The sequence below is a fragment of the Mastigoproctus giganteus genome, chromosome 6 (assembly GCF_048544385.1).
Source record: "Mastigoproctus giganteus isolate SK-2022 chromosome 6, ASM4854438v1, whole genome shotgun sequence".
Classification (NCBI taxonomy): Eukaryota; Metazoa; Arthropoda; class Arachnida; order Uropygi; family Thelyphonidae; genus Mastigoproctus; species Mastigoproctus giganteus.
This window is the reverse complement of record NC_143580.1, coordinates 59694031-59713900: the sequence shown is the minus strand read 5'-3', so window position 1 is coordinate 59713900 and position 19870 is coordinate 59694031. Positions and strand designations below refer to the sequence as shown.

Below are 19870 nucleotides of genomic sequence, written 5' to 3'. Positions count from 1 at the left end.
GATTAGAGATGAAACTGAAATTTTAGAAGAATTAAGAGGAGTAAAACGGCGATGAGTGAAAGGCAGTCTGGAAAAATGGAAAGAAGGATAAACTAAGGAGTTGGAATGGTTAACAATTTCTATGTGCAAAATATCAGAATTGTTTATCTATACCATGATAAAATATTATCATGCAATAAATGCTTCTCTGCATTATATTGCATAGAAGGCATTTATATTGCTTCTCTATCTTGGGGGTGTTGTGTGCCACCAGTGACAAGTCTGGGCTCATGCACACTTTATGACATTATCCACCAGTCAACCAAAAATTGCTAATACTGTTTTTTATTGAATAGTATCACCCAAAAAATAATAATAAATAAATAAAATAATAATAATAAAAAAATTTAAAAAAGGCCAATCCATTATTCAATAAAAATTTCATGTCACTGCAGTGACAAGTTGAGTTTATTAGCTCTTCCTTATCTAGCAGGCAGCCTCAACCAAGCATAGTATGGAAGCTTGGGCTTATACCTTCTTCAGAAACAATGTTATTTATAAGGTGTCATACCTCAAAATACCAACCCTCACAATAATACTGGCTCATTTAATGCATTTAATTCCACACAAACAAAAAATAATTTTTTTTTTGTCTATTAACTTTATGGTAAAATGATATACATCTGTTTGTTTTTATTTACCATGTTAACCTTTACCTCATAAAACAACCACGACCTCATGACCTAGTCTACAAGAAAAGCTTAGTACAATAAACTTGTTTCTTGAATTGACTTGTTACCCTAATGGAAAACATATTTGACAAATCTCCCATTTCCAGTGCCTTCATCTCAGTATGTTACAAATCAATATTTCAAAAATCAATTCTGTGTATGATTATTTGGCTCTAGGTCCAAATGGAATCTTGAATTTTTACATTAGAATTCAAAGTATTCATATCATTGACATTTTGGTTGCCCTGTACAATCCCTATACAGTCCTTAGCTCAAGCTGTCATACTTGAAAATAGTTTCACAATTCCTAAATGTCCTGACCTGTGGCTTATTTAATACAGAAAAACTGCCATAATTTCCTAAGTATTAATTAAATTTATGTATTTATGGTATACACCTCAGCTTTCAAGTCCCCTCCCATCAAAGGTGTCTTCCTTATGCTGACTCATTTAATCAGGAAAAAAGGAGAACACGTCACAGAAAGATGAAAAGACTGAAGCATGCAGCAGTTATAAGTTGGTATGTAAAACAGCACACAGAAATGGTTAGACAAAAAAAAACTGTCATATTAGGAACACCTGAAAATTACCTCATCTACCTGTGTGTATTATGTCTATAAACTGCAAGTGTTCTCTGGTTGATTTGCCTTTTTGCTGTAGAAAAACCCCACGTTTCTGGGGGGGGGGGGGAACCTTGTTATCCTCACCTAAGTCATGAAATGAAAAATGCTGGCCTATAAAAACAAGGGAAATGAAAGTGCAAGTGTAAGAAAGGAAAATATAAAAGGTTGAAAGAATATATAAATGCTAATGATTTGTTTAATGTAATGATGTAATACTGATTATATATATATATATATATATATATATATATATACACACACACACACACACACACACACACACATATAATATATATGTAATACAGAATATCGGCACTGATATATATATATATATATAGTTACAAATGTTACAGTTGCAAAGTAAAATGGAACAACATAGCAAACTTCATCAGGAGGTCACAACGATGAACCATTGGGGCCATAATTGGGGCCTTTGTACATTTCTGCCAATGCAAGTACACTGGAGTTCAAAGAAAGTGCATCACCCCTTAAAATTATAATTGTCGTCCGAATAACGTAAGTATATAGCAATATTTCTTACAGATTGCATCAGATCAGATTGACAAGCGTAGGTGATGACATGATATTGCATCAGCAGTTACTTTCAACTATATAAGCACGCTCTGCAAGAGTTGCAGTCATTCCTTGCTTCTGTCAGGATGGCCAGTTACGTGAAGTTGACGCCACGAAAAAAAAGAGTGCTATTGTTGCTTTACATGAGCATGTTCTTCCCGTCATATTGCTTATAGTGCCTTGTAATCAGTCGACAGTAGGTAGATTTCCTTCCAAACTTAAGAATACTGGTTCTGCTGATAGGAAAAAAGGAACCAGACACAAACGAGTCTCTACGCCAAAACAGGACTGTGTTTTGAAGCGCTTATGCCTTAAAAACTGTAAAGCTTCTTCGTCTGAGCTGAAAAGAGAATGGGAAGAACATACAGGAGTGGTAGCAAGTGCAGTAACAGTTAGAAGATGCCTCTTCAAAAATGGACTTATAATGGACTTGGAAGTCAGTTATTTTCTCAGATAAGAAGAAATTCAACCTGCATGGATCTGATGGGAGACAAACGATTCGTTGTAGACGTGGTGAAGAATACCATCCAGACTGTATGGTGTCTACAGTAAAATTCCCTACCAGCCAAATGATATGGGGCTGCATTTCGTATCGTTGAGTAGGTCACCTGCAGTTTATAAAAGGTTTCATGAATGCTGATGGATACCTGGCTATATTGGAAACTGCTGCTAACCATTAGAGACCATTTCAACCTGCCAAGTAACTGCATCTTTCAGGATGACTCTGCTCCTTGTCATTGAGCGAAAAATGTAAGTAGGCACTTTTGTGGTTACTTCAGCTTCATTTCTGCATTAGAGGTTCGACAGTAATGTGTTTACATTTGTTACAGGTGAAAAAATGGTTTGAAGAACAGTCCATTACGGACTGTTTCCTGTCCAACTCTTAGCTGGACAGGAAACAGTCCGATCAAATCTGAATCCTATAGAGAACTGTTGGCATCATGTGGAATCTGCAGTTGCCAGAAAGAAACCAAATACCCTTTGTGAACTTCAGGAAGCCATAATTTGTGTTTGGAACCATGAACTATCGGTTGATTATCTTCAGAAATTGATCTTGTCAATGCTTCGAGGGTGTGCTGCTGTCATCAGGGCCAGAGGCAGTTCAACTAAATATTAGTTTGCACCTGCTGAACTTTTCATTTTGTTTTCCATTTAAAATGATAAACTGAAGCAAATTGAGGGCTTCTGATAACGTATCAACCAAAATTGTTGTGTTTACCAAAACTGTTGTATAAAGGTTACAAATGCTCATTTTGGAATATTTTGAGAGCACCTGTCAAATATTACTTAGCTTTACCTTAACTATTAATAAATATCTTTTGTTTATACTTCTATTTGTGATGCTAGTCATTAATGTAACATACCATCACGGAAAAGGGTTAGAATTGTAAAATTCTTAAGTGATGCACTTTCTTTGAACACCAGTGTAGATCAAAAGAAAAAAATTAAGAAAATCAAACAATACAAGACAAAATACTATGATTTTAGAATATGGATGGGACAAAAAATGGCCACAAACACTATGGACTGCATGTTGATATATTAACAGATCAAATATTAAAATGTAAATAGCAAATGTAATTAATTACAGATGAACAAGTTAGTGTAAAGAATCATTTTAGTTTGTGGTAAATCACCAAAGTAGACAAAATGGTATTTTTTGTTACATCTCATATTGTGAATATCTTCACAATGATATTTATTGCACTACCTCGAATAAGCAATGCTTCGCGAGTAGAGAACACTAATGTTACTCATTCTTGGTGGATATCACCACCCAGATGGCACCATTTCAAAGCAAGCTTGTTGGCCTCTCATCGGTGGGTAGGAAGGAAGGAAGATGTCCTGGTGGACATCATCCACCATCTTTACCTTCACCTTTTCTCCAAACTCACACTATTACCCCCCCACACTCCTCTTCCAATAAAAACTCCAGTGATACAATGAGTGGCAACCAGTTATGAAGTTTAACTCTGTAATATGAGAAATGATGCTCTGCACTAACTTGTTTGTCTTGTAAATTTCCCATAGTCTGAGGCTTTCAGCCCTAAACCCTTTTTAGTACTTTATTATCACACATTGTCTGGCATCTCTCATACTATGGAGTTGAGCTTCATAACTAGGTTGTCACTCATTGTATCACTGGGGTACCTACTTGCCACTGATGAGAACCAAACAAGCTGAGAACAAATAGCATTAGTCATCTCTAATGGGGAAGCATTGTTTATTCAAGGTAGTGCAATAACAGGCAACTCGTTGTGAAGGCATTCACAATATGAGATGTAACAAAAACAATGCCGCTTCACCTACTTTGGTGATTTATACAAACTAAAATGATGCTTTGCATTAACCTATTGGTTTAGTAAATCTCTCATATTATGGAGTTAAAACTTCATAACTGGGTTGCTACTTGCTGTATCACTAGGGTACCTACCTGCCCACAGATAGATGCCAACAAATTTCAAAACAGTGCCATCTGGGTGGTGGTAGTGGTATCCACCAAGAATAAATAATATTAGTCCTCTCTGCTGGGGAAGCATTACTTATTTGAGGTAGTGCAATGACAGGCAACTCATTGTGAAGGTGTTCACAATATGAGAGGTAACAAAAACGATGCCATTTCACCTACTTTGGTGATTTACTACAAATTAAAATGATGCCTTACACTAACTTGTTCATTTAGTAAATTTCCTGCCATCTGAGGCTTTCAGCCCTAAACCCTTTTTAGTACATTATTAATTACATTAAATTCCAAATAAATGATATAGTGGTGTCGTAAAGGACCAGTCTATATGTATAATGCATGAAGGGAAAAAAACTATGACAATCAGTAATGGTAAAGAAGGCAAAGAATAGAGTAGAAGCAGTAATGCTAAAAACTGAGAATCTGTAGGAATGAAATTCTTTTTAATAATGCTATAAATAGGCTTCTCAGTAAATTACATGAAAATAAATTTGCTTTCCATTTTATTTGTACATTCATGAATTACATAAAATCTCTAACTTGACTCCAGTTTAGTTTTTGCATTGCTTAGATAGGTTAAGTTATAACTGCTACTCTGTACAGTTTTATATGGTACTTTTTCTATTGATAGATAGCTATTTTCGCTACGTTTGGTTTCTTCATTTTTTTCTTTTCATCTACTTGCATTGGCAGAAATATACAAAACATTATGGCCCTGCTGGGTCATCATAGTTGTGATCCCCTAACAAAGTTTGCTATGAATTTCCATTTTACTTTGCTTTCTTCCCAGTATTAATAAACTACAGCAGGCCCCCGATTCACTATAACGCTGTTCTTATATTATAACCCGTATCTGACTATAACGCTGTCACAGATCACTATAACGCTCTTTTACAGATAGCATTTTTGGCATATTTAATGAAATCGTTTCATTTGATGGAGTCGATAGCATGAAAATGAATTTAAAAATACTGTTAAAACATTTCCCACACCGACTTGAGAAATATTCCCACGCTCAGTGAAATTCTCTCGCGGACTAATTTAATTGCAGTACAGTGATTTGTTACGTAGTTCCGAGATCAACATTTTAAAAAATGATCACGTATATTGCTTTTAATATTTGTGTTATATGCATTTATCCGAAGTCTAGAGGCCGCCGTAGCCTAGTGGTCAGGCGCGCAGGTGCATAAGTACACATGCCTTGAGTGACCGGGGTTCAAGCCCGTGTCTACTGAATACAGTGCTGTTTCTTGTATTCTGTCTATCTTGTGAACTCCTCTGACCGTTTGGTCGTCCCGGAGTATAAACAGAAAATTTTTTTTTAGTCATCACTCAGTACAGTATTAGACATCGTGTGTAAAGAACAGTTTACTTGAACATTGTATCATAATTAATACAACCAACGCAGTTACATTTTTGAAGAATGAAAAAGCAACAACGTCTGGGCGCAGTACGAAGACTATAAATGTAAGAAAAATACTACTGAATTTGAAAATTAAATTTTAGACGTTTTGAAGCGAATCGATCCGGTCAAAGACAAGCGGATGTGTGCCATAATTTAAGACTTGCAAGTTTAACTGTAAGAACAATTATGAAAAAATAAAGAATTAATTTTAGCAGTGGGAAAGATAGCTGTTCCACTGCAAGCAACTAGGGCTACTAGGATTGAAATGGAAAGACTAATTTTATTGAAGATAATATCCAATGCAGAATTCAGTTAAGTTAAATATTATAAATAGTAAAAAAGAGAGAGAGATTAACCTATATGATGATCAAAAGAAAACTCACCTAAAAAAAAAAAAAAAAAATTGGAACCATTTAAAACTAGTAAGGGCTGGTTGAATAGATTTAAAATCCACGGAGAGGCCTCAAGTGCAGATCAAGGAGCCGAAACTTTCAAAAAAGAACTTGTTAAAATTATTGAAGAGAGGTATTGCATGTTATACTTCTCAACAACATAGGTGAAGCAGGACTTTTGTGGAAACGAATGCCTAAAAGAAGTTTCATATTGAAAGAAGAAAATAACATGCCAGGTTTTAAAGCGGCGAAGGATCGGTTGACTTTATTGTTGGGTGGAAACACGGGAGGGGGATTTAAAATTAATACCCCTTTTAGTTTATTTGGAAGAGGGCAAAGTTCAACCCAAAATCGACACATTTTTCTTAATTAAATTCATAATTAAATTAAATCAATTTAGATCAATTAAATTCATGATTTTAAGTTTAATTTTGATATGTAAGTAGTTACCACATAATTATATATGTACGTAATGCAGAATATTTATATGTACAAATATTTGAATATTAAATATTTTGACCGACATTTGTGCATCTTTTCCCTACCCTTTATTATTGATTAGGAAATATCCTATGGCACCGACCGCAACTCACAAATACATATGTTACCTTATGGGAATGCGGCGCTCGCTTAGCGCAGATTCACTTAGCGCTCTGTTTTTCCGGAACGCATTATCAGTGTTAAGTGGTGGTCACCTGTACTTATAAACTTTCATCTCAAGCCTTGCATAAGTACTGCTTTTTATTATCAGCAGTGTTCTAACCAATATATAGAAAAATTTGCACAATATTTACATTGGAAGAATACCAGCGATGCATGTCAATGATGGTATTCTGTACTTTTTTCATAATTAGTATATATCATTACATTAATCAAATCATTAGCACTTTTTATATTTCTTCAGCCTTTTATACTTCCTTCTTTAAGCTTTTAATTTCCTTCCCTTCTTAGAGGTCAGTACCTTGCATAATGAACTTCTAAACTTATTACTTTGTCAAAATTGCTTTTCCTTTATTATACTTTCAACAACAACACTCTTCTTTAACAGCTTAACACTTGAAGGTGTTGGTTCATATCCTACTTTAATTAATACACTTCCATTCATATACAGTTACTATTACTGTCCACTACTTCAAGAAATTATTACTGTTCATATATATATATATATATGGCTTTTCCCATAAGTGAAATTCTTGCAGCTCAGCTAAGATCCAGCAAATTCCACTCTTTTAAAAAGAGATGTCAAAAGCTTGGTGCTGGATTTGGTTAGACCCAAGTTCCCAACTAAGGCATCCAATTCTTGCTGATTAGGGAAATATGGAACTTGACTTGAACAGGCTTCTAAGGGGCAATCCCAATTATCCTGTTCACCAGGTGCATCATCTATTTCTGAAGAACCTTCTCTAAAAAGACAGATTGGGAATTGGCAAGTTTTCATCATGTGGCACAGAGAATACACTATAGCTTTTTGATCTTTAGGATCTTTAGAATTTTTAAACATTCATATAACCACTAGAGCAGCAAAGCAACGAGCAAAATGTAGCAGGAGTGCTGTGGCTTGGGGGAAAACCAAGGGGTCGGGTTCTCCAACGCATCACAGCCTCAAAAAATGTGCAGCTTGTGAAATGTTTGCAGATTATTCTGGAACAGGATATGATCTAGCCAAGGAGTATGTCTCTGTGTCTGCACTAAAGAAGTGCAGAGAGTGTCAAGAAATTAGGCACCAAATCAGCGGTCTAATGGGATGCCCTCGAAGGTATTAAAGTAGTAGTAGTAGTAGTGGCATGTGATGCAAGAAAGCAAGTGTATGAGCTTATGCAGCATCAGCCAAAAAAAAAAAAAAAAAAAAAATATCACACCATTCCCTCCAAATGCCTGTCCAGTTCCTCCTTAAATTTATTCAACGTATCAACTTCCGCAACGACAGATGGAAGTTTGTTCCAGCAATTAACCACCTGCTGGATAAAGGAAAATTTCCGCACATCTATTCTACATCTGTCTTTTCTTAATTTGAATTTATGCCCCTTAGGTTCGTAATCTGAATAAGTGGAAGGATCACATCAGAATTCAGCGTGCTCAACCCATTCAAGGCCTTATACACCTCAATCAGATCACCGCGCAGGTGCCTAGTCTGCAGCCACTGCAATTTGCAGAACTTAAGCCTCTCTTGGTAAGATGATCCCTTCATTCCCCTCACCAATCTTATTGCCCTTCTCTGTACACGCTCAAGTAAATCTACATTCTTCCTAAAATGAGGCCTCCAGACCTGTACGCAGTACTCAAGGCGTGGCCTGACCATTGCCTTATACAGAGGGACAATCACCTCCTTCTCCCTGCTAGCAAAATTCCTATATATCATTGACAAAACCCCATGACCTGCCCTGGCAGCCTGTCTGCATTGCTCAGAAAACTTCATATCTGACTGCACAATTACTCCCAGGTCTTTTTCATTTTCTACCACCTTAAGTGTAGTACCACACAGTTGGTACGTTTCTCTGGGGTTACTTCTACCCATATGTAGTACTTTGCATTTGTCAAGGTTAAACTTCAGTTGCCACTTCTTAGCCCATCTGCTCAAATTATCTAGATCCTGTTGCAGTAGCACACTGCCATTACTGTCATTAACAACCCTGCCAACCTTTGTATCATCTGCAAACTTCGACATTAAGCCTGATATACCTTCATCAATATCATTGATAAATATACAAAACAACAGTGGATCTAACACCGAACCCTATGGGACTCCACTAATAACATTAGTCCAAGAAGAGCAGCATCCATTGATTACCACCCACTGTCTTCTCCCACTTAACCATCCTTTTATCCATTGTAGCAACTTACCCTTAATACCATTCTGCTCCAATTTGTACAATAGTCTTCCATGCGCAACAGTGTCAAAAGCTTTCCTGAAATCCAAATATATGATATCAAAATTATTTTTTGCATCCAGTTCCTTTGTAACCACATCATAATATCCTATCAAATTTGTCAGACAAGACTTTCCCTTAACAAACCCATGCTGTGTCTGAATTATTGCTGCAGTCTTGTCTAGATGATCCTGCAATGCATCTTTAACCAGTGACTCCATTATTTTACCCGGAACAGAAGTTACACTAACTGATCTGTAATTACTCATGTCACCCTTCGATCCCCCCTTTGTGAATTGGGGATACCTTGCACATCTCCAGTCAGTGGGAACCTCCCCTGAGTCCAAGGATGCTCTCATAATTATGGCTAAGGGTTTGCCGCCTCCTTTAATATAACTGGATATATCCCATCCACCCCAGGTGCTTTTCTTATGTTTAACTTCAACAATTTCTCCTCCACTTTGCTTTCAGTTATTACAAAATCATTAAGTAACCTGCTACAATTTGATAACCTTCTGCCATTTTCAAACCTTAATAATTCCTCATGTGTGAATGTAGATGCAAAATACTCATTCAGTTTGTTTGCTATCTGAGCAGGTTCATCAACAGTCGAACCATCGATGTCAAGTGGACCAATTAGATTCATCCCCTTCCTTTTAGAGTTTATATTAGTAAAGAAATCCTTGCTGTTTTTCTTAGCATCTTTTTCCAGGGATTTCTCATAATCTGCCTTCGCCAGCCTAACCTCCTTTATGACCTGATTACAGACTAGCTTATATCTGCCATAGGCTTCTGAGTCACTTGATAATTTATATGCATCCCATGCATTTTTCTTCTCTGTTACGAGTCTCATTAGTTCATTTGATAACCATTTAGGCCTAAACCTTGAACAATATTTCTTAATAGGTATGAAACTTTTAGTAGCATCCACGATTAATTCCTTGAATGCTTCCCACTTAGAATTTACTGTTGGTAACATCGTCTCAACTCAACTCAACGCCAGAGCTCCCTCTTGTGCATCAGGCTACACAGCGGCAATCTCCAAGGCGGAATGTGCTGGTCCCTGAGGATATAGTTATTGTCAGTGACTCCATTCTCAGGGAGCCTGAAAATATATTGTGTAAAAAGGATAGGTAGAATAGGACCAGGGTATGTCTGCCAGGGGCAAAAGTTGATGATGTTGTAGAGTAGTAACTTTTAAGGGCACAAAGGGTGATATTGTTGTACACATTGGCACTAATGACATTAAGAGCAGATCTGCAGTCTTATTTAACAAGTATAGGTCAACATTGAAAAAAAGTCACGAGTTAGGGTTAAATTTGGAAGTGTCTACAATTCTGCCCAGCCCTGGAGGGATTATGCAAGGCTCATGAGATAGAATTTTTTTCAGCATGGTCTGTGCTTGTTAACAGGGGCAACTGCTTCTACAGGGATGGGATAAACTTAAATAGAAAGAGTGCAAGAATATTTGCTGATGCTATCGAGGCAGTGTTAGGTGGGTTGGAAAACTGCTAGCTGGGTGGGGGGGAGGATTCACAGACTAAAATATTAACAGTAGCCACAGGCAGAGGTGCAAGTGATTGTTGCACTGCTATTTGATTGGAGGGTGGGGTGCTGGGGATTTCAGGGACTGGTGGGAGTCATCACAGGACAAATAAATACATGGGCTGTGTTAGGTAACTAAGTAAAAAAATACTTGCCTGTATACTTACATGTACACCAATGCTAGGAGTACAGTAAATAAATTTGATGAATTTGAAATGCTGGTCAAGACATCAAAGGCAGATATTGTTGAGATATCAGAGACATGGCATCACACAGATATAAGCTGTGCAGAATTGGAATTTGGGAAGTACAATGTGTACAGAAAGGATAGACAAAATAGGAAGGGAGGAGGGGTTATGCTGTTAGTTAAGAAACACAAAATCTAAAAAAGCACATCCAGTTGACAGTTGGTCAGTGCAATGCTGAGTCAGTTTGGTGTGATGTAAACACTGGGAAAGCAAAAATGAGAGTAGGGGTGTGTTATAGGCCTAATAATTCTGATGCATACAACAAACAACTATACAGAGAAATAGTGTGCCAGTAAATCAGATTGTCTAATAATGCTGGATTTTAACTTCTTAGATATTGACTGGAATTTGTGGGTTGGTCACTTGCAAGACTTTTGTGATTTTTTGGATGATTGTTTTCTACAGCAGCATGATTGAGAGACAACCAGAGGGAATAATACTCTTGATCTGATTATCAGCAGTGATTCTTCATGCATTAAGAATCTGCAGATAAAAGAACCACTAGGTGGCAGTGATCACAGTGTACGATGTGGGATTTACTTAAAGATAATACTACCATCAGGGGTAAAGGGAAGGATTTTTACTTTCATAAAAGGCGACTACAGTGGCCTCAGAGTTTTTAAATTGTATACAGTGGGGCCAACTGATGATGTTACCAGCAGCTAATTCTAAATGGGAAGCATGCAAGGAAGTAATTGTGGAAGCTACTAGGCTTTTCATACTGATTAAGAAATACAGTTCAAGGTTTTAGGCCTAAACTGTTGTCAGATGAACTTATGACACCGTGGCAGAGAAGGAAAATGCATGGGATGCATATAAATTATCAGGCGACATAGAAGCCTATGACAGATATAAATTTGCAAGTCTATAATCAAGTCACAAAGAAGGTTAGGCAAGCGAAGGCAGATTACGAGAAATCTTGGGCAAAGGATGCTAAGAAAAACAGCATGGACTTCTTTAGTTATGTATACTCTAGAAGGAAGGGGATGAACCAGATTGGTCCACTTGATACAATGGTTCGACTCTTGATGATAATCTGAATGAGTATTTTGCATCTAAATTCACACAGGAGTTAAGGGAAGAAAATGGCAGAAGTTTATCAAACTGTAACAGGTGCTTAACGATTTTGTAATAATTGAGAGCAAAGTGGAGGAGAAATTGTTGAAGTTAAACATAGAGGCACCTGGGGGTGGATAGGATCTATCCAGTTATATTAAAGGAGGCGGCAAAGGAAGTAAGCAAACCCTTAGCCATAATTATGAGAGCATCCTTGGAATCAAGGCAAGTCCCCATGGACTGGAGACGTGCAAATGTATCCCCAATTCACAAAGGGGGATCTAAGGGAGACATGAGTAATTATAGACCACTTAGTTTAACTTCTGTTCCAAGGGAAAAATGATGGAGTCACTGGTTAAGATGAATTACAGGATAATCTAGACAAGACGGCAGTAATAGTTCAGACACAGTATGGGCTTGTTAAGCTTTTTAATAGTTATTACTCTGGATTTATGGAAAAAAATAAGGATTTAAATATTTTTCATTATTATTTTTTTACATTAAATTCTAATAAAATGGTTTTTTTTAAATTTGTTATTAAAACATTCTATTCCTTAAATAAGTACCTTATTTGTTAAATTTAGTGTGTTTATGCATATGTGTTGGAATTTTCATTTTTCAGTTAAAAAATATAACACTAGCCAATATTAAATTTTTTCAATGTTTGTTGCTCAAATATCATTAAATCAATATAATGTTAAATTATGCAATTAATTTTTGCTCTAGATCACTTAAGTCACATTTATAAATTACAGAAAATTTTATAATATTCCAAAGTATTACACTTCCCCACCCGGCTATTTCATAATGCCATCTAGCTGGCAAAATGTTCTGGGGAGATTGTTGTTATTTGGTTTTTTTTAGGAGCATTAGCAACTAAGGCCATATTGCTCCGGAGATATGCAGTGATCATTTCGTGACCTTTCCGCATCCTCCGTATTTGGTGGGCATGGGCTTGAACCCCAGTCTAATCAAGAAGCGTGTGCTACGCAATGCTGCTCCTGCCCACCTGGCTACGGAGGCGCCTTCTGGGGAGAAGGCTGAAATAATATACAAATATCAATGACACTTATTGTATTGAAGCACCTGATTAAGTTTTACGTGAGAAAAACTAAATTATATTACCAATGTGAAAGAGTACACCACACTCACCAAGATAGCAGGATGATAAGTGATCATTATCCACTGTGAGAGTATCTAGTTGGGTTGAGAGTGTATGTTCCTGTAGGCTTCGCTTTAGCCACATACGACCCATGGCACTTTTCTGTTGAGGGCTCCTCTTGGTGTAGTTTTTATCTGACAGAACAGCTGGTGCTAGTGTAGGCCTGAGCCAACGAAGTCCACAAAGAAACCTCCAGTAATCACAAATGCCCTGTGTTAAAATACCATTTACCTTGCTTAGCCAAACCATATACCAATTAGTTTATCACACTACAAAATTAGGCTGAAATCAATAAATGGTAATACTACATAAAAGGAGAGCAATAAACTATTTAAAATATTATGAAATATCAATACAATAATTTCTTTTTATTTGCATGATTTAAAACTACCATATAATAAAAAAATTTTGTGCAAAATACATCACCCATTTGTATATAATGGTAAAAAAAAAAATGTCCTCTCCAGTTACCTAGAGAGCAGTTCAATAATACGTAATGAATTTATGACATCAGAATATTATACAGCATATAACTTAAATTTGTTCAAAATGTATAGCATATAGTTTAAATATTCAAAATGTCAGCATTAGATGCTATTGCTGTACATCTTTTAAAACAACATTCTACAGAATGAAGTATATTTGCACATGTTTCAGGTGAAATAGTAGTGCAAATTAATTCAATGTGAAGCCTTAACTTCATCAGTGAATGAAGTCACCGTCTTCAGAGAAGACTAAAGACAGTGACTAAGACAATGGTAGTGCAGAAGGCAAGTAGTTTACAAATGAACTACAAAGAATTAAAATAATAAATAGTACAATGTTATTTTCTAGGATAATTGCAGTTTCTTTTACTAGCATGCTTTAAAAAAAATAAAAGATAAACTACCTTTCAGTGCCCTGTATTATACCAAAGGAAGCCATATTTAGATATAAAAAAACAATGAAATTTTAGGTTGTAACTAAAATATTACTAAAAATGAAGAAAAAAAAACAAATGTCAGTAAATAACAGTTTTGCTTGATTTAGTACCAGGGTAACCAAGGCCATGAAACAGAGTCCTGCATTTGGTCAGGTACCCTGCAATGCTGGCTAGGTTTCAGTAATTTTGCAGATCAGATGTGGCTATAGTTTTTGAATGTAAGTAATGTAATACAATAATACCAAAAATTAATATATTAACTCTCAAAGTAACCATTTTTATTAGTTTTTTTATAACATAATATTGTTTGCTAAATTATCAGTGTTTTTAGTCCTCTTTCAATATCACATTTGCCAGGCATGAAATGTAGTACTATGTCTTCTTTTTTTTTTTTTTTTTTTTTTTTTGATTTCCAAATTATCTCTGGTTATCGATTATTTCCAAATTATATTGTTGTTATTATTAAATAGTGCATTTGTATCTGAGGCCATACTACACTTCTGATTATAAAGAAGAAATTGAACTCTTTCAGCATAAAACTGATAGTAGAGTATCATTAAAAATTTCCTAAAAATTGCAACTCAGTAACTTTATGATTCCATTCCTTGTAGGAAATCCAAAATGATTCTTTAATTTAAGTAGCTCATAGTCATAAAATTATCTGCATTTTAATTTTTAAATGTTTATTAAAATTATTTTTACAAAGTATATGCCTTCATATCCATATAGATAAAAAGATTTTATTTGAAATTTTATGGCACATGAGGAACTTAGGCCATGATGTTGCCAAGTCCAAGGATATAAAAATGTGAGGTATCAAGATATAAAATAATGGAGTATATAATTAAGGAAAAAAGTAATGAGTATTTGAAATTGGGGCTGGAAATTTGGTGGGGGGGATAAAGATGAATGCACCCCACCCCCATATTGTGAATGGCTATTGTAATTTTGGCCAATTAAGTAATACAATGGTGTTATTTGGGTTGATATGGCAGGAAACATTTTAGGGTAAATTTCATTCAGTTTTTGTCAAGTCCCCTCTACAAAAAAGAAGAGGAGGGATTTAATTCTTACCATCCCTGCCAAAATGACAGTAAGTGAAGGAGTTTTCTGCAACTGAATTTCTAAAAAAATACTGTTGAATCTGGGAACTGTTAATGTCCTGTTTCCACACAGCAAGTTAACAAAATATTTGTTAAATTATTTATATTATGAATATGTTTTTTCTTTTTTTTGAAATTTAATTTTTTTTTTTTTATGTATTATACACAATAAATATTAATATTATTGATTAATTTATTTTAAAGCTAACTTATACATTATTACTGATGTGCAAAAAATTTAATAAAATATTCTTAATTTGGACCTATGCAAGACTACAATCAAGCGTCAGAATAGATATGTAGACGTATAGCACCTTCTGTAGGGCAGTTCCCAAATGCTAGTTTACCACGGTACACTTTGATGATACAGAAACACTTCAGAATGGTGAGAAATGTGCGCATTGCTATGTGTTGTTATGTTGTTTAGTTGTTTCTGGCCACTTTGCTTAGAGGGGAACAGGTATTCTTAGAGGGGCTTAGAGGGGCTTAGAGGGGAACAGGTATTCTGTGTGTTATCAGACACAGTCTAAAACACTGATGGATCCAATATCTTTCTATTACAGAAGTTTTAGGAGAAGTCCGGTTGGTCTGCCTCCCTAAAATCCACTCATGCACACCTTCTCAATGGTAAGCCCTGTTACGTCACTTAGGTGGCAACAAATGTGTAGAGTGGTTCTCTTCAAGGTGCCTGATCAGCGTGAAGAGGAAAAGACCAAACCTTCCAGCACATGACAGCATGACAAAACAAATGGCCCTCAGTCCCCAGTGGCTTTCCCTCCTCCTCTTACGGCAGTGAGAGGATCAGAGTGGAAGCAGAGGGTGCTAAGAACCTCTGGGTATGACCAGGCTGCCGTGCACGGAAACTAAACTTGGCCTGTTACAACGTAAGATCGCTCATCAGTGAAGACAGGATATTAGAGTTGGAAAAGGAATTAGAAAATGTGAATTGAAATATAATCAGTTTGGCTGAAACAAGAAGAAGAAATGAATCACTTATAAGTTTATCAAGTGGAAATCTGCTGTACACCAATCGAAACAGTGAAAGGAGCAACGGTGGAGTTGGCTTTCTGGTCCATAAAGATATAAAAAACAACAATTTGGAATTAAAAAGTACATCACCAAGGGTGTCAAGACTAATACTCAGGATTTCTAAGAGGTACAAAGTAAAGGTTATAATAATTTATGCACCAACATCGAGCCATGATGATGAAGAGGTTGATGAAATGTACACCGAAACTGAGTCTTCTAGATGAGCAGAAAACCCACTACACTATCATTATGGGGGACTTCAATGCTAAGGTTGGAAAAAGACAAAACAGCACAGAAAGAGGAACTATAGGAAATTTTGGAATTGGTGAAAGAAATGAAAAAGGTGAAAGACTTCTGGAATATGTAGAGTCTCGAGGATTGTCAGTAATGAATATATTTTTCAAGAAAAGGGTGAACAGAAAGTGGACATGGAAGAGACCAAATGGATCAACAACTAATGAAATCGACTTCATCCTCACTAACAGAAGATATATTGTGAATGATGTTACTGTCCTAAACAAGGTAAATGTTGGACGTGATCACAGAATGATAAGAAGCACACTTGATATAGATGATATAAGAAAAGAAAGTAAAAAACTGACTTGAGTAAATAATACGAAGGTCTTTGAGATAACAGAAAAGGAGAAAAAGCAGTATACTGGAACTTAAAAACAAGTTTGAGCTTCTGCAGACTGTTCAGGACCAAGATATCGAAAAGGAATATTACAACTTTCTGAAAGTGATAAAGCCCAAGAAACCTATAGGTAAAAAGAAATCCAAAAAAGAAAATATTAGTCAAGAAACACTTGTCGTGATGAACCGAAGGCGACAAATGAAGAGCAAGATAAACACTGACAAGGAGAAAATTGGGTACGCTGAGTTATGCAAAGCCATTAGAAAGAGACTCTGAGAGGACATAAGAAGATTTAACACAAGAAAAGTAGAACAAGCATTAAGGGAAAACAAAGGACTTAAATCAGCAGCCATGAGCAGTAATACAGAAAAACAAATGATACTGAAACTGAAGAATAGCAATGGTGTACTTATAAACAGCAGAGAAGGCATAACTCAAATAGAAGAAGACTACTATAGAGAATTATACAAGGAGCGAGTGAATGATGCCAGCAGTGGGGAAGATGGATCGCAAATTAGTAACACATACGACATATCCGATATTCTTCCTGATGAGGTAGAACATGTGTTGAAGAAAATGAAGAATCAGAAAGCCCAGGGGGAAGATGAAGTTATTGTAGAGTTGTTAAAATTGGGAGGAAGAGACAACACAAAAACTGGCAAGAACCTTCACAAAATGCATTAGAAAAGGTGTGACACCTAAGGAGTGGAAAAATGCAATGAAAGTTTTGCTGCATAAGAAAGGAGATAAATCAGAAATTGGAAATTATAGACCAATTAGCTTGTTATTCCACATCTACAAGTTGTTCACAAGGGTCATTACTAACAGATTAGAAAGAATACTTAGATGAGAATCAACTGAAAGAGAAAGCTGGCTTTAGGACGGTTTCTCAACTATGGATCACCTTCACGTAATATTACAGCTAATGGAGAAAAAAAATGAATAAAAAACACCATTATGCCTGGAATTTGTGGATTATGAAAAGGCATTTGACTTCACAGCATAAGGCAATGTTTCAGGCACTGGAAAGACAAGGCATAGATACCCCATATATTATGATTTTGAAGAAAATATATGAGAACGCTACCTCCTTTATTAGACTAGACAAAGACAGTAGCAAATTTAAAATTGAGAAAGGAGTTCGACAAGAAGACACTATCTCCAAAGTTGTTTACTGCTGCCCTTGAGGAAGCTTTCAGAAGATTAGACTGGCTGCAGAAAGGAGTCAATGTGAATGGAGAGTACCTAAACCATTTATGATTTGCAGATGAAATTGTGTTCATAAGCCATGATCCCAAAGAATTAGAGGAAAATCTTAATCAGTTATGTACAATTAGTAAGAATTTGGGACTAAAGATGAATATGGCTAAAACAAAAGTAATGATGAACAAGTATGCCACAGAAAGGGACATAATGATTAAAGGAGCAGCAATTTAAAAGGTGGAGTCATACTTATCTGGGATAAGTCATCAGCTGTAATAATGATAAATGGCTGGAAGTCAAGAGAAGAACAAATTTTGGATGGATAGCATTCAGGAAATATAGTCACAGACTGAGGAGCAATATCCCAGTTTGTCTGAAACGTAAAATAATGAACCAATGTATACTCCCCACCATGACTTATGGAAGTGAAACTTGTGCACTCACCAAAAGAATGGAAGAGAAGCTAAGAACTACACAACAAAGAATGGAACGAATTATATTGCGAATCAGAGTGTTAGATAAAAAGAGAAACTCATGGATTAGGCAGCAAACTCAAGTAAAGGACATTCTTATTAAAACTAAAGAACTAAAATGGTGTTGGGCAGGACACGTAGCTCGAAGACACCATGACAGATGGACTAAGAAAATAACAGAATGGTACCCAAGAGGAGCTAGCAGGAAACCTGGAAGACAACGGCAGAGATGGATAGATGAAATTCATGACTTTGTGGGTAGTAAATGGATTGCCATTGCACAAAACAGAAGGAACTGGAAAGTTGCTGGAGAGGCCATCCTGCAGTGGATTGAAAATGACTGATGATGATGATGGCCACTTTGCTACAAGGAAGCAACAAGAACCAGGAAGGTGCATCCTGGTACCCATCTAAGCCATAAGTCAGGCCACAACTGGTCACAAACTGTAGTAAACCTCAGGTGTCATGTACTGAATGTCCAAACCATTCAAAGAATGAGCAAATAAAATAAAAAAATAAAGTGAAAGTAATAAAAATGATAAAAATAAAAGAAACTAAAAATAAAAAAAAAATAAGGAATTGATAGAAAACTACCAAAAGAAAAAAAAATCCCACATAGTGCAAGGCTGGTGCCAGCAAGGACAAAACACAATAGGGGAAAGAATGGCAGAAAAAGGAAGAATAAAAAGTAAGCAATTGACAGATGGACAAAAGAAAAAGACAAGAATTAAACAGGGATAAAGGAAAGAGATAAAGATTCCACAGAGGACAAACTGTGCAAGCAGATGATCCCACTTCAGGACCAGCCTGATACCAGCAGGACAAAGAAGACGGGAAAACACAGTGATCGTTCAGCATTCTAAAAGTATGATTAGGAACTGTCTGGTCAAAGGTGGTGGTGAAGATGGTTACTTGAGCTGAAGATGGTGGTATCACAAAATGGAGACGATGGAGGTGATGGCCTGGACTGAAGATGGAGCCAGAATAGGAGTAGTTCCAGGAACCAAAGCACTAGTGGTGAGTTATCCACATCTGGTGAAGACTTTATGTGAGAAATCTTGCAGAAGATAAAATTTCTTTTGAACCCAAGAGAGATAATTCATTACCAGGACGGCGCCTCCGTAGCCAGGTGGGAAGAAGCAGCAGTGCGTAGCACATGCTTCTTGATTTGACCGGGGTTCGAACCTGTCACCACCAAATACGGAAGACGTGGAAAGGGAATGACCACTGCATATCCTGCAGCAATATGGCCTTAGTTCTTAATGCTCCCTAAAAAAAAAAAAAAAAACCATCATTGCCAAGAGAAAAGTTGCCACACAGCAAACAGAAGCTAACAAAGATCCAAGTAATATGGACAGGTGAAGAGAATATACTGCCAGTCTCCTGGGCTGTCACAGTTACAAAGGGGAGAATCAGATAGATTAAACATAGTAAGTTTAGTGTGAAGGGAACAATAGCCAGT

General features: G+C 36.3%; 1 protein-coding gene across 1 annotated transcript in view; it reads right to left on the bottom strand.

The window, feature by feature from the left end:
* The window catches only part of Rubicon (run domain Beclin-1-interacting and cysteine-rich domain-containing protein rubicon), a 289246-nt gene that overhangs the window by 249794 nt on the left and 19582 nt on the right, over positions 1-19870 (bottom strand). Inside the window, exon 3 of the mRNA XM_090376184.1 lies at positions 13035-13254. Within this exon, the coding sequence (XP_090232310.1) occupies positions 13035-13254 (220 nt within the window). The remainder of the gene's footprint in view (positions 1-13034; positions 13255-19870) is intronic.